Here is a 16,089-nt window from a genome sequence, read left to right as displayed (position 1 = left end):
TTAGTCATAATCATACAAAAATAGAAGATAGCCCACAAGTTGGGTCCAATTAAATACATGTGTTTATGCTTTATTATTAAGCAAAATCAAATAAACACATACATGTGTTTAAAAAAATGTATTCATACACATAATTAGTAAGAAATGAAAAATTCATTATTTGAAATGTGAGGGATGGGGAAATTCATTTTGTAAAATGTGAGGGATGAAAAAAATCATTTTATAAAATGTGAGGGACGAAAAAATTTATTTTATAAAATGTGGAGGACTATAGATCAGATTATGTAAAATATAATTTGACAAATTTACCCTTCAAAAATGATCACGTGCCTTGCACATGATGAATTCCGGCCAAAAAATGATCAGAAACCTAGTTAGGGACTAAATTTGTCCGAAATGAATATGTAAGGGATATAAAATTACACTTTTAAAAGTGAGGGACGAAAAAAGTTATTTTACAAAATGTGAGGGACGTTTTGAACGATTTTCCCTATTAATTTTTAAAAAATATTTTAATTTTAAAAGGTACTCCAAAGTATATTCCAAAAATCTCTCAAAAAATCTATGGTAAAAGTTTTTCATATACATTATTGTAATAAAATATTTCAAAAACACATAAAAAACAGTTAATCCAAACTAAGCCCGTTGTTTTCCCCTTTTTTAACTATCAAATGCATAATGGGAGATATTTAGTATGTACCTTTTTTTTGGTAGGAGGGGTTTTAAATTCAGAATATTCTATTTACAATAATTCCCATCTCACTATTCAACAAACCTTTTCGAGTGATATTTAACATGAATGTTATCATGTTAATAATTTTTTTATTACATAACAAGATATTGTATAATACGGTGGAAGGATTCAATCCACATTCCTCTATCTTTAATTCACATTCAGTACAAATCTAAATGTTAATGGTATGATTTAATAATGCAGAAAAAGAATATAGATTTAATGTAGAGAAGGGTGAATTTAGCTTATCTCATCAACCTATATAGTAAAAGCGTGATTGGGTTCGGTGGTTGCTGTGCTGACGTGGAGGTATTTTATTGGATGGAGTTTGGTCGTCAATCATGTGCGACTCGCGTGCCTTCGTTCGCTGGGAGGAGGAGTATAATTCTTTCTTGCTTTTGTCCGCTGGAGGAGAAGTAAGATTGGTCCTTTTGTCCGAGAGAAGTAAATGAGCACCAGCTGACTAAGTAGAACTGGTGCTTATGGCGGTTAGTCATGATTTGATTGATGATAAGTGTTGGGTGATGGGCTCAAGGTGGGTTTGCATGCTTTTACAATTGTGCCCTTTTTTAAAGAAAAAAATGCAGCGTCTTCTGTTTCTGAACTCCTTGCTTCACTTTGTCCTTTGTTGAGAAGAACTTTCGCCTCTGCAAACGAGAGCTGGCAAAAAAACGGCCTTTTTTACTCCTCTTTGATTGAGAGCCCTGAAAACTCTCTCTCTCCATTTGCCAGAGAGTAGGACGCTCTCTGCCTTCTCTTCCCGAGGACAGACCCATAGCTCTTTCCTTTGATTGAAGGGACTGGAGCCTCTTTTGTTCCTCCGATGTTTACAGAGGTTTCTAGGCTACTGGTGCCGTCTTTTCCCCGAAGCATCATCATGGTCCGCGGTAAGTGTGCCTCATGCTGCTTGTTCTTTTCTTTCCCCCCATCTGTTTGCTTGTATGTACTGTACTATTACCTCGTTTCTTTCCGTTTCCGTATTTCCTTTGCCGAAGCTGCTGTCTTGCTACATTCTTGTGTAAAACTTACTTCCCCAGCTTTTGTTAGATTTTGCCTCCTGGTGAGTTTGTTGTCTTCATTGTCATGTTTATTTGATTTTCTCCCCTAAATTTTATGCCCTGCCCTGCTGTTGCTGTTGCATTTTATGCTTGCTTTGCTTTGCCGCTCGTTTTGCTACTCCTGATGCTTTGCTTAACTTTGATTTCCTGCCGACGTTTTTTACATGCGCCTTTTCGTTTCCCTCCTGCCAATGGTGCTCACGCCCCCCTTTTTTTGTAGCTCCTGTTCTGCCCTGCTTAGCACCTTCAGGTTACCTTTCCCCACCTCCTGTTTTATGCTTTCTACCCATTTCTCATTAATTCTCTTACACCTTTTCCCTCTTTTGAACTCTGCTGCGTATTATAGTGTATTTACCCTTTCTCCTTGTATCTTCTTAATGTTTTTTCCACCCCTCGTTGTTTTGTCTGCTGCAGGAACAGGTTCTGCCCTCTTTCCTGCTGCTCTACTGTTCGCTGAACAAGCCTTGTTGTGTCTATCTAAGGTTAAGGTGACATTCCTTGTTCTCTCTCCTACAATTGTTCAGCTTTTTTGCCTTGCCTATTAGCTCCATGCCTTCTACTACGTCTAACTTTAAGCATTACAGATATTTTGTCAGTCATTTGCCTTCTTTACTTTTACCCGCTTGGTTTCATGTGACTTCCTAAGGACTTTGCTTTCCCTTTTGTTTGCTCTGCTTCCCCCCCACCCCCGATAAGAGACATTTGTCATGTGCCTTTATTATGTCATTTCTTTTAATTTAGCCTTTCTTGCTCCAGCTTTAGCCTCCTCTGTGCTTATTTCATTGCCTCTGTCGTTGTACATTACACTGATACTTTAGCCTTTCTTTCAATTTCGAACCAATGCTCAGTTCAGTGGTGCTGTATAAGTACTTTGCTTTAGCTTTAATTCCCTGTCTTTTTTCTCCTTTGATAGTTGGTATTTAATGCATACCTTTGTTATGGCATTTCTTTATGTTAGCCTTTTCCCTCCTGAAAATTGACACCTGCTATGCTTATTTTTTATGTGCATTAAAGGTGTATGTTAGCCTTTGTTTCACCTGCTAAAGTATGTAGTGCTCAAATGGATTGACTACTCAACTAAACGGTGTTGTATACAGACTTTTGGCCGATGAACTTCAAAACCATCCTGATGAACTTCAATTTTACTCGCCTCGATTTTTCCTATTCAATCTTTTTCTCAACAACATGATGAATGCAAACTTTTATTTACTCACTTGTTCTCTTGCAACATTGCTTACTTCAAAGCTTACTCATTTTTTTAGCAACTAACTCTAACGCAATACATAATTTATGATATTTTCGCTTGTAAATATGGGCATTTTTTCTGGGCATCATGAAATTAACACCGCGCATTGCGCGGTGAACCCCTCCTAGTAGCTAGTAATGTACAAACAATTTCATCCTTGATAAATTTTTTTGATTAATCTATCACTGCCCTTAAAAGTATCGTCAAAGTAAAGTAGTTCAACTATGGTTTGGTCCGAATGAATAAAAGTAAGTTAACGTTTGAAGTTGGTTCGTGTTTGCTAGTTCGATTAGTTGGATCATGAATTGAATGTGACACGGTCCAATTATGTACTCCATCGAATTTGGAAATTTAAAATAAAAGAAACAGAGTGTAAAAAATAAAAACCAAACCAAATAAATCGATTTTTACTAGCCTCTCTATCTCTCTCTCTAGTTCAATATTATCCAAATTATTTGAGATAAAAAATAATTTTACAATTTTGTCATTTTGACCTAGATAATTGAAGCATGATAGAAATAAAAAAACGAAGTCACTTATGGTCCTGGATTTCAAAATACTTGCTATAACTTAATGTGGGATTATATAAAATATTTAATGGTTCAATTTGTGCGAGATGATTACAAACATCCCAAGTACACTTACAGGACTCGGGTATTTTGGGCAGCAATCGACTCATTTGTTATGAATATTTTGAGCTACCCATTTCCGTGGGCGACTAGATGATATTTTTCTTAATAATATTCTCATGTACAACAATTTTAAAAAACTGTTGTTGTGAACATGATATTGGGAAATTGATTTGCATAAGAATTGGGAATATGTACAAACGATTTCCACAATTAATGATAAGATTTTTCAATTGCTCAATTGGTCGAAAATGTATCAAATGTTGTTCATCAAACACGAAAACTTACTTGTTTGGATTGTATTTTTCTAAATCTTTTTGAAGAAAAATTATTATAATAATTTGATGTATATGAGGCGCAAAAATAATTGAAAAATATATTCATGAAAAAACGCAATAATTTTTCAAAGAAAAATTACTGGCCAAACAAGGCCAAACACAAGACTTGTTCAAATTGCTACCTTACATTTTTTCCTTTCGCATTAGCAAATTGTGCGATCCTAAACCATAATAGGACAACAAAAGAAAAAGAGAAAGAAAAAGGAACAGTTGGCATTTCATCAGTGATATAAAAAACGGAAGAGGGGCAGGAGCGGTCATCAGATTTTGGATCGTTCCTAAATTGTTTATGGTCAGATTTTGATCAAAAAAATGTACGATTCAGATCACTAGTTGTATATTAATTTTTATAATAGGTGTGAAATTCACAAAATTTTATATTAAAATTATATATTATGTAAATAAAGTTATATCGTATGCAATCAAAATTACGCGAGATTAAAAATAATCAAAACCGCCGGGATTCCTGCCCCTTATCCATAGAAAACAAATCCGTTGGAGTGTTGTATATCTATATCCATGACAGTTCCTACCAGATAGTGACACGTAGCCGTTCAAACGATCAAAACTCCTGATGCAGAACTTGGAAACTCCCCTCCATAAACTAAACCACAATTGATAAAACTGGTTGGGGTCCGCTCTGCCAAATCAGAATCTCAGAGCATTCAAAGAGAGAGAAAGAGAGAGTCGTCCTCAGTCAAAACTTTCCGTTCAGAAAGCTCATTGAAAGTAGCAAAGCAAGGCTGTGGAGCCTGGAATTGCAATTGGCACTTTACCCTTTCCGCCTCTCTCAACCTTCTCACTTCGACGGAAATATATATATATTTTAAAATTTTATTATTTTGTATTTCTCTCTGTGGTTTCGTCTTCTCCGGTTCCAGTCCAGTTGGTGTCCATTGAAGTTGTTCAGATCACAAGCTTTCTCAATTCGCAAAATGTGATTAAACTCACAGCTACAGGTACGTCTCTTCTCGTTATTCTTAGTGTTACTCTTGAGACTTTCTCCAGTTGTCTTCTTTTTAACAAAGTAGTAGTTATTTCCATTTTTTCCCTTTAAAAAAAACAAATTTATCTGACGGGGAAAGGAAATTTGAGAAATATTAGGATCAACTGAGCTGCGCCTGGGTTCGACCTGAATTTCTGTACATTTTGTTACCGGAGACTTGTTTTAGGAAAGCGTATCTGACGTCATGTTTTAGTTCATGTGCTAGTAGTTTACTATATTTTCCCGAAGGCATCTTCTATTTTTTTTTTAAAATTAAAATAGTTTCTTCTTCTTTTTTAACCCGTCTTTGGAGTGATGTGAAACCAGTATAGAGAGCCTTGGAGGTTGTCTTTGTTCTGCTTAAGTTTAGCACAATTTGGGGCTAGTTAGTACTATTATCTGAAGAGAACCTTGGAGGTAGTCTTGCAAGATATCTAGGTAAGTCCAGTGCTTTTGGAACCTGACGTGACAACTGGAATTTTTGGATTTCAGCACATGTCATCTTGCTCCATTGGTTGGTACATCTGAGTTTTTTAGGAGCTGTTATGTTAACTTGGCACGAGTAATTGATTTGCTGAAGGTACGTACCCAGGTTAGGGATGAAGGTAATTTCAAGGATTTGTAGGATCATGAGAAGCTGAAATACTGGGTACTGGATAAAGTTATCTCCTTGTAATTTTTGGCTTCACTGCTCATCTTCTGAGGGCAAGGCGGTGGAGATGGGATCTGGGGGAATATTTTGGGGACCTTGCAGTTGGTTTTGCTTGCTTGTAAGCTAGCCCTGGGACATCTGTTATGCAATGATTTCAGTCTTGCTGTTGATAGCTGTCTTTACCATTCTAGCCTTTCTTGCCCGATTAGGACAGAACTGCGAATGTATGTGCATAATATCTGAGATGAGGAAACCGCACTGAAGGTAATGTGTACAGAGATGGAAATTTTTTGAGATTGTCGTCTTGCAAAAGGTCACCAAAGCTAAACTCACCAGTGAGATTTTAGCTTGGATTTAAGATTCTGGAAATCATGTCAGACTTTTGGATCCTCTATATCAGCTTGATAGCTGATGTATGATGGCAATGGTTTTGCTTGTTTGGTATTTCCTTCTTGGAAACAGTTATCTGGAGAATAAACGGTACTTGTTGAATGTATTCGTTGGAGCTTCATTTATGCTCCCTCCGTCCCACTTTGATAGTCCCGGTTTTTTTTTTTTCACACAGTTTAAGAAAAAGGAATTAACTTTATTAGAACAATAATTTAGGTAGCTATTTTCCTAAAATATCCTCACATTAATTAAAGTACAACTTTATGGGAACTTGAATTGATGGTAAAAAATGAATTAACTTTCATTAAATGGGGTAGGTTTATAGTAACAACAACTTACATTGAATAAAGGTATTTTAGAAAAATTAAAATACAACTACATTCTTCAATTGGGAAGTGGACTACAATTTAGGATAGACGAAAAAGGAAAAAAGGACTATCAAAGTGGGACGGAGGGAGTATTAAGTTTTGACACTTCTTTTACCTTGATATTTTAAATTTTATTCGGATGAGTGCTTCTATGACATGTTTCTTCTGAAAGAAAATGGTTGATTGACATATTAATTGTGGAATCATATTCGTTGGAGCTTCATTTATATTAAGTTTTACACCTCTTTTACCTTGATATTTTAAGTTTTATTCGGATGAGTGCTTCTATGACATGTTTCTTCTGAAAGAAAATGGTTGATTGACATATTAATTGTGGAATCATATTTTTTTTCAGAACGTTAATGTATAGTCAATGGAAAAACAAATTTCTGTGTAGTACTATTCTCTGCAATACATCCTTATCGTAGTTTCTATTATCAGTTCTTTGTCTAAATACATGTTTTTTTCCCCAGGTTTATGTATGCTTTTGCTGTATTATCTGGGCTGTGTCTATTAACCAAATAAAAAACATCTTATCTGGCTTAGTTCACCGTTATGGCTTCGGGTGGTGTGATGCCTTCAGCTGTTGGGAAACCAAAAATTGATGCAATGCTTGTTGACAAACTTCCTGAAGAAATCAATGAAATGAAGATCAAAGATGAAAAGGTTGAAAAGGTAAATTCAAGAAAGTATTCCAGGAATTAGTATAATGTCTTTTCCATTTATTGCTTTTCCTTGTATTGCATATATATGGTAATCCTTTATGTGCAGGAAATGGATGCGGCTGTGGTGGATGGAAATGGTACTGAAACAGGGCACATCATTGTAACTACTATTGGTGGTAAAAATGGTCAACCTAAGCAGGTAATAACTTTCAAAATCAGTTTCTCATGATTGAAAGGTCTCTGGTTCGTAATGGTCCAGCCACTCACATTTGCTATTGAGTAGAAGAAGGTGGAGCAGGGTTTCTTTATTTTATTTTTTTGTGGGTTGGGGACTGACCTCTGACCGTATGTTATATACCTTTGGATTAGATAACTTAAGTATCTATACAATAAATAATGTCTGAGCAATGGCAGTTGGTGTAACACTACTTTTGAACCTCCAATTTAACCCTTATAAAAATTAATTTTTACCCTAATCACCTAATCACATTTTGCCTATATAACTACTCATAACCACCCTAAATATTGTAAATACCAAATTACTATAATCATATAAACCAAAGTTTTTTCATGAAAATTTTATATAAAGTTTTTGTGTATAACAAACAAAATTTATACAAAAATGGTTCATTTTAATTGTTCCCTAATTGCACATACATTGGGTGTGCCCTTAACACTAGTATAGATTTATTGGTTGTTGACTAACCATATGGCTTGATCCTACACTACTTTAGTACCGCGCTTTCTGTAACTTTACTTGTGGAATGATCTTTATGTTCCTTAGGTTATTGTAGAATGTTTTACCTTATCTCACCCCATACTTTTTGCATTCAGTCCATCAGTTACATGGCAGAGCGCATTGTGGGACAGGGTTCATTTGGAATTGTGTTTCAGGTAATGTTCTATTCACATATTTAATCTTCCAAGTGCTTGTTAAATTTTGTTTAGTTGGCTTAGATCGATTTAACCAACAAGCAGAGAGAGATAATCCTGGTAATTTTGTTAAAATTACGGGTCACGGACCCAGTAATTTTTTCGGGTATGGTTTGAGAAATAATCCCGGTACCCAGATTCGGACCCGTATCCGTTTACTCTAACAAAAAAGCGGGTTGGATACGGAATATAGGATTCCTACCTGTATCGGATTCAGACCCGAGCAATAAATTAATAATTATAAAATATAAATATTTCTAAATACATTCTTTTACTAAATTAACAAAAGTACTCTTTTACCAGATTAACCAAATTCCCGTATCCCAGATGAAGCATCTAAGAAATTAGGATTTGGAAGAGCCAAACTTGTTGGAACTAGAAATGTATTCATCACAAGTTGCATATAAGTGCTTTTTGCTAAATATTTTGGGATCATGTTGGGCCTTTTTGCCAACATGGATAAAAGAAAACGAATGATACATGTTGGGCCTTTTCTTTCCGGGTAGACTTGGACCCGACCCGGGGATCCGTTGGACCTGGTTTCAGAATCTTAAGCACAAGACCCGTCGGGTATATGGATTGGATTCAGGTCTAACAAATTAAAATGGGTTTGGGTTCGGAATTTTCAATTCCGACCAGAACCCAACCCACTGCCTGGTTTTTTTTGGGGGGGGGGGAATTATTCAAACAAATGCATTAAAGGGAAGAAGTGGGCATTGATTAAGCTACCACATATTTTTGCTGAAGTCTTGTTTTTGTTAGAATAGCATATTAAAAAAAGGCTTTTATAGTATGCCCTTATTTTTCTGGTGTATTTTGGCTTTAAGTGGGGATTACCTTTTTTTTGGGTCTTAATCATAAACTTTCTTGCTTATGGAGGTAGGTGGCTGAACTGGTTTTTGACTTCTGCAATGAACCTTAACATGCAAAATATTGGCAGGCCAAATGTCTAGAAACTGGAGAAACAGTGGCGATCAAAAAGGTTTTGCAGGATAAGAGATACAAAAATCGGGAGTTGCAGACAATGCGCCTTCTTGATCATCCCAATGTTGTTTCACTCAAGCACTGCTTCTTTTCAACTACTGAAAAGGATGAGCTGTACCTTAATTTGGTTCTTGAGTATGTACCTGAGACTGTATATCGGGTAGCTAGGCACTATAGCAAGGCAAACCAGCGAATGCCCATGATTTATGTCAAGCTATACACTTACCAGGTTAGCCACATTGAATTTATCTTGTCTGTTTTCCTGTGGTTGTTCATGACAATAAAATGATAATGAAAGAATTTCATTGTTATTTTCTGCTGGTTTTCTTGTACGCTTTACCTGGATCCTCCTCCTGTTCAGTGCAATTCTGGTTAAGATTATTTCATTTGGTTAAGCTTGGACAATATTCATTCTTGAACTTGATGTGGTCCATCACTTGATCCTTTTTATAGTTTGTAGTCTCATTTTCAACTATTTTACTACAGATATGTAATACAACTACAACTTACTACAGAGATGTAATACAAGCATGTGTCTGGTCTGATGTACCTGTTGATAAAATGACTGCCCCTTTCACTTCTTTTGGCGAACTACATGTACCTTGTCTGAACGACATTAACCATGCTTGGTCAATCGTAGCTATTTTGTTGGAAATCCTTTTGTTCATATCCTAGTCCACTTTCCTGAAGTGAGGTCAACTTCTTTTATTTTGGTGCTTGAGATCCTTCCCCCGTCCCTAGGCCGATATGGTTTTGAGAAGCGACTATGAAATATGTAATACTGGCATAGTGCATGCTGAAAGTTGTGGTGGGGACCACTTTTTCTATGAAGTATTGCCAACCTAAGTCTTGGTTGTTTCTGATCGTATAGAGAAATTGACTTGACAGATATTCAGAGCTTTGGCATATATTCATGGTATTGGAGTTTGTCACAGGGATATCAAACCTCAAAATTTACTGGTATGTATTTGATTCTGGAGAATCTGTGCCGTTCTTTTTATGGGAATATTCACGTTCACTGTCTGTTCTGCAGGTCAATCCTCACACCCATCAGGTCAAACTCTGTGACTTTGGAAGTGCAAAAGTTCTGGTAACTATTGTATTTTATCTTTCCTCTTGGTGATTGAGTTTTTGAAACTGACACAGTAACATAGTTTTTGATTGATCCTTGTCAAGTTTATTTTGTTTCTCTTAACAAGAAAACATGGATGAGCCATTTCACAAAAATATTAAAAATCATTTATCATTGGTAACAGGTCAAAGGCGAGCCGAACATATCCTATATTTGCTCTCGATATTATCGTGCACCTGAACTGATATTTGGGGCTACCGAATATTCTACTGCAATTGACATATGGTCTGTGGGTTGCGTCCTTGCTGAGTTGCTGCTTGGACAGGTTCTAAAAGCATAGTTAAGCTTTACTGCTTAGTTGGAAATAGTGAACAATGCTGTGACAATATGATGCATTCTTAATTTCTTTGTTTGCCATACCAAACTCAATAGCCTCTTTTCCCTGGTGAGAGCGGAGTTGATCAGCTGGTGGAAATAATCAAGGTAAGTTGGAACCTGATGCAAGTATCCAACTGTCTCATTTACAACATAAGTGAGTTTAACTGGATATTTTTGGTGCCTAGGTACTAGGGACTCCAACTCGTGAGGAAATCAAGTGTATGAATCCAAATTACACAGAGTTCAAGTTCCCCCAAATCAAGGCTCACCCATGGCACAAAGTGAGGAACATTGGGCCCAGTTGTTTTCTTTGTTATGGTACTAAAGCTTTTATGATTCTGTCTTAGTTGTTGATTTGTTTCTGTTGCCTTTTGTTTCTTTTCTATTTTTGGGTAACTTAGATTTTTCATAAGCGGATGCCTCCTGAAGCCGTTGATCTGGTATCAAGACTTCTCCAGTATTCTCCCAACTTGAGGTGCACTGCCGTGAGTATATCCAAAACTAAATCCTTTCCTTTGAAGTTTGGCTTTGGGATGATTGTTGGAATATCTTTTCCCTGGGTGTATCAGTCTATGCATGAATGCTTGTATTTTCTTTGCTTCTCTAGTGGATTGTTTATTGCTGTCCTTTGACCTTGCTGCTAATTTGGGGACTCATTTGGGTAAAATTGCCAATCTTGTTATCATATTATATATTATAACCGTCATTGTGGATTACTCAACTGTGAGAAATGCTCATTCAGTACAGTGTAGGGCACAAACATACACCTAAACTACGTGAGAAAACCACTCCTGTTCTAATTTCCACCTGTTTATGCATTTCTTTTGTCTGAAGAGAATAAAAAACCAGCTTGGTACATATTAACTGACATACTTATTAGATCTTTTATAGTTGCACTGCCCCCTTTTATCTATTGTTGCTCTGGGAGTCCAGATGGGATAATTTTATGAAGCCATTCTAATTGATGACGTTGCTAAGATTGTCGTAACAAGGGAATTTTACTTTCGTGTAATTTTACAAATTTGAATTTCCACGGAAGTGTTGTCTTTGGAGACTGCGGGTTATGGGGGAGAGTTTCTAAATTTGTTGACGTACTTATTAGATCTTTTATAGTTGCACTGCCACCTTTTATCTATTGTTGCTCTGAGAGTCCAGATGCGATAATTTTATGAAGCCATTCTAATTGATGACGTTGCTAAGATTGTCGTAAGAAGGGAATTTTACTTTCGTGTAATTTTATGAAGCCATTCTAATTGATGACGTTTCTAAATTTGTTGATCTAGTTGTTTGTTGTAGACAAATCATTTACTAATGGTGGTAAAATATTTTCCATTAAATATTGATTTTCTTTGTCAGCTGGAGGCCTGCGTCCACCCATTTTTCAATGAACTTCGTGATCCTAGTACTCGTCTCCCTAATGGACGCCCATTACCTCCCCTTTTCAACTTCAGACCACAAGGTTTGTATTCCATTCCTCTCTTGTTAGCAGCCGAATGAGGGGTTGGGGTGGTATACCATCTCTGTCTTTTTTCGGTAATAGCTTTCTGACGGTGACCCTCCCTTTTTACCCTTTTTTTGGGGTTCTTTTTTTGAGTGCAGAGTTGAAAGGAGCATCTTTGGAACTTATTGCCAAATTGATTCCTGAACATGCTAGGAATCAGTGCCCTTTTATTGGGTCATAGGCTGTATCGAAGTTTCATGTAGCATGTGTATACTTGAATTAATATGTGATGTAGCATGCTTGTCCTTCATATGTTGACAGAAGAATCAGAATGTAACAGTGCTGTATGGATGTTGTTCTTCTTTCTGTTCTATTCTTGTCTACATGGATGATTAACGTCAGTAATATATGTAACCTTTTGTGCCTGTATGTAAGGCTCAGCGCATTGTTGCTAATTGCCATAATACAATTGAAGCTTGGTCCTGAAGTGAAACCATTACAGTTGTGTGAATGTTCCAGTTGAATTTACTTTTGTTCTGTTCACTTTCTGTTCTTTTGCTTTCGAAAGATTATGATGCCTGATTTAATTGGATATACAATTGCATTGCTGCCTCAGCTAGTTCAGGGTTCGTAAAGCACATTCTGCACTCCGGATGCATGTTCTAAGTTCTAGTGGGTTCACATCCATGGGCTAGAATGGTGACTGAGTGTGAAATCATGTGGTTCCCAACTAGGTTTTTGCTGATTTAATGGAACCGTACATGGGTGTGTGCGTTTGACGCTGAAGTCCTACCGAGCAAACCGATAGGCATTCCGGGCACGGAAAGATATGGAAGGGTACAGACTGCATATGGAAATCCCGAAATTGATCAGCTGCAATCGACTCGAGTTCTTAGCCAAAGTGGAATGGATGAAACATCTCAAGTGCAGATTATTTTAACTAAACAGAAATGACAACTGATTTTTCTATCATTATTATTATTATTACTATATTATTATTTGGGTGGGATGCCCCTACGTGACAATAGGATTAACCGAGACAAAAGTCAAACAGTGAACCAAGCTAAATTTTACGTGATTTGTGGGTAAAGGAGTGAAATTTAGGTGGCTTTACCTGATCGAATACTTGAAGCGAATCGAATAAGAAATGATAGTCCTGGTAATTACTCTCTCCATCATACTTTGATCGTCCTGATTTTCTTTTCACACAGTTTAAGAAAAAATAGTTAATTTTGTTGAAACCATCAATTTAAGTAGTTATTTTTCTAAAATACTCTCACATTAATTAAAGTACAACTTTTTGAGAACTTGAATTGATGGTAAAAAAAGAATTAACTTTCATTAAATGGGGTAGATTTATAGTAATAACAACTTATATTGAATAAAGGTATTTTAGAAAAATTAAAATATAACTATATTTTTCAATTGGGAAGTGGACTACAATTTGAGATATACGAAAAAGAAAAATAGGACTATCAAAGTGGGGCGGAGGGAGTATTACTAACTAGAAAGAAGGGAAGGATGTATAATCGTTCATTCATGCAAGAGGAAAGTGTTAAATCTCAGCCAGCGCCATTTATCTTTAGGGATAATTTCAGAAACCTCCCCTGAGGTTTCTGACACTTTCACTGACATCCCCTGAGGTTCTCAAAATTTCACTTACCTCCCTTGCTTTTGATTTTGTGGTAACAATCCAGTCCAAATCAGATTAAAATATTATTTTCATGTGTGAGAAGGTATTTTTATTCCATAGCTACCCTTTGCAGAAGTTGTATTAGTAGAAGATTCAAAGAAGAATAAATGATTTGGACTAATTAGTAAAGTTGAGGAGGGGTAAGTGCAATACAAAAAATTGCATGCACCAGATGTGCCATGCAACAGTTATTTGGCAGATTTTGCAACGGCTAGCTGCAAATTGCAACAGCCAGAAGGTTTGCTGTTTCAGTAGCAATAGCATATAAAGTAAAGCAACTTAACTACCTCTGAGGTTTCAAGCTATTAACATTCTTTGCTACTAATTTGGAGTGATAACAAGTGCATTTGCTGTGCTACAATTAGAGTTCTGAGTAAAAAGTTTTAGCTGCAACCATGGCCTCTTCAAGCCATAGGGGAGAATCATGGAATTTACCTACATCTTTCTCCATTAAAAACAGGTTTTGCCGCTGTAATCGCAAAGCAACCGTAATGATATCAGAGAGTGAAAGGAATCCAGACAAGTTGTATTTCTATTGAGAAATTTCCAACTTTGTGATGAATTTTAAAAAAATTCTACAAAAGGGGTGATTTTGGGTTTAATTTCCGTCAGGGGGGTCTTCGCATTTGTGAATTTCACAAATGCGAGCTTACAAGAGCTCGCATTCGTGGAATGCGAGCTCTGGTTATTGAGCTCGCATTCCACGAATGCGAGCTCTTCTCAATTTTTTTTTCCCTTTTTTAAGAGCTAGGGAATTATTTCTAGGAAGCAAATGCGAGCTCTTATCTTTTTTATTTTGGTATTTTTTGAGAGGTAGGGAATTATTTGCAGAAAGCTTCTAATTTTTGTTTTAAAAAATGTTGCAAATATTTAAAATTTTGCAAATAGCTCGCATTTGTTAAATTTGACCTGCAAAAATTGTATTTAACTTTTTTGTTAGATTTCGCATTTATAAGTATGACTTGTAGAAAATTAGATTCAAATTTAGATGTATTAGGGTTTTAAAAATATTATATAAGTGATAAAAATTTTATAAATTGTAAAAATAAAATCAAACTGCTTGGATAATTAAATGTTATATTTGCATAAGAAATAATACAATAATCATAATAATGATAATACAATAATATTGGTGTAATAAAACTGCCATTAATTTAAATATTTACTTATAATGCCCAAAGAGCCTAATTACCAATTTTTTCTTCTCGCGCTCAAATATAACATTAACCCGCATGCGAGCTAACCTTGAAATAGAAAAAACACAGAATCCCGCTTGCGGGTTTCAGGAGTATTCGGATATTCTCATATGCACCTATGCAAATCGAACCAACCGGATATCTTATCCGTATCCCATTTTTTTAAATAAAAATCTTATAAATTTGAAAAATAAAATCAAATTTAGATGTATTAGGGTTTTAAAAATATTATATAAATCAAGTTTCTATTATTGTTGTTAAGCTTAATTAATCATATCAGATGCCATTATGTAACTAAACGGTAGTAATTAACCCCAACTACTTGGGATATATCTGTAATTTTGGCCCTGATGACGTCAGAAAAGGGGCCCAATTTTTTATCAAGGGAGGTAAGTGAAATTTTGAGAACCTCAGGGGATGTCAGTGAAAGTGTCAGAAACCTCAGGGGAGGTTTCTGAAATTATCCCTTATCTTTACGCGGAATTGAGGGGCATGCGGATTCATCACTGAGGAAGCATCCAGCCTGGATCAAGCTTAAACCATTGCTGAAACTCGGGAGAGTCAAGCGCTAACTAGGGTTGGGAAAATAAAAGGATAATTTTAGAAATCTCCGTTGAGATTTCTAACAATTTCATCGAGTTCCCTCAAAATTTTAAAAATTATATCTACTTCTCTTATCCAACAAAATGACAATATTAACCTTACTATTTTAGTAAAACTTCTTTGTTGGGTGTGAATGCCTCCGCCACCTTGACTAAGAAAAAGTCTCGCTTAACATGAGTAGGACGATACCTCGACCCAATTGTTCTTCGTCGAGAACTCATCTCGGAATGACCTATTTGCGTGAGGTATTAAAAGTCTCGATTTATTACTATGATATGACTAATAATTGATATGATAGCTAACCCCCCTATAATTTAATCCTATTACTAACATCGTCGCCATGTCTTATTATACGAGATCAGACTACTAATAAACTTCATTATTCCATCATTTATATCCTTTAGTATAAATATCAGCACCTTCCTCACTTGAGAGGTATGCAATCCAACTTACTCAATATAACTTCCGACAATTTCTAATTTAAGCATTGGCGTAAAATTGGGGGATTTAGCCCTGACCACTTCTTATTTTGAACTCATCTTGCGTTTGGTCTCAGTTTGACACGTCAGTTCTCGCTTGTACATTAGGTATTGCATAAAGAGAAAATGGAATTTATAATTATTTTTTCTTTTCATTTTCATCTTTTTTTTTTTTTATGTTTTGCAAGTAAAATTATAAAACTATAAGCACAAACTCTAGTTGCTATCAATTCCAGATGGTTGAAG

At 35.9% G+C, this 16,089-nt stretch overlaps 1 protein-coding gene across 2 annotated transcripts; it reads left to right on the top strand.

Moving 5' to 3' along the window:
- Positions 1–4,588: 4,588 nt before the first annotated feature.
- LOC113699044 (shaggy-related protein kinase epsilon) lies at positions 4,589–12,301 on the top strand. 2 transcript variants are annotated; one of them, XM_027219090.2, is made up of 13 exons: positions 4,589–4,963; positions 6,946–7,074; positions 7,171–7,263; positions 7,899–7,958; positions 8,938–9,210; positions 9,870–9,941; positions 10,015–10,071; positions 10,238–10,378; positions 10,486–10,536; positions 10,617–10,712; positions 10,833–10,916; positions 11,788–11,890; positions 12,031–12,301. In XM_027219090.2, the coding sequence occupies exons 2-13, from the start codon at positions 6,955–6,957 to the stop codon at positions 12,111–12,113; spliced, it is 1,233 nt and encodes a 410-aa protein (XP_027074891.1). In that variant the 5' UTR covers positions 4,589–4,963; positions 6,946–6,954; the 3' UTR covers positions 12,114–12,301. The 2 variants fall into 2 exon arrangements, with proteins under 2 accessions (XP_027074891.1, XP_027074890.1); XM_027219089.2 differs by having other exon boundaries at positions 4,590–4,963; positions 6,873–7,074.
- The last annotated feature ends 3,788 nt before the right edge of the window (positions 12,302–16,089 follow it).

Source organism: Coffea arabica, chromosome 7c (genome assembly GCF_036785885.1).
Source record: "Coffea arabica cultivar ET-39 chromosome 7c, Coffea Arabica ET-39 HiFi, whole genome shotgun sequence".
In the NCBI taxonomy this organism is placed as follows: Eukaryota; Viridiplantae; Streptophyta; class Magnoliopsida; order Gentianales; family Rubiaceae; genus Coffea; species Coffea arabica.
Note: the sequence above shows the minus strand (reverse complement) of the source record. Positions and strands in the feature narration are given on the sequence as shown.

What these genes read in the sequence shown, in the direction of transcription:
- LOC113699044 (XM_027219090.2), top strand. Translation starts at nt 6,955, where the DNA reads ATGGCTTCGGGTGGTGTGATGCCTTCAGCTGTTGGGAAACCAAAAATT. An exon ending in TCAAGCTATACACTTACCAG is followed by an intron (nt 9,211 to 9,869) that starts GTTAGCCACATT and finishes TTGACTTGACAG; the next exon opens with ATATTCAGAGCTTTGGCATA. An exon ending in TCAAACCTCAAAATTTACTG is followed by an intron (nt 9,942 to 10,014) that starts GTATGTATTTGA and finishes TCTGTTCTGCAG; the next exon opens with GTCAATCCTCACACCCATCA.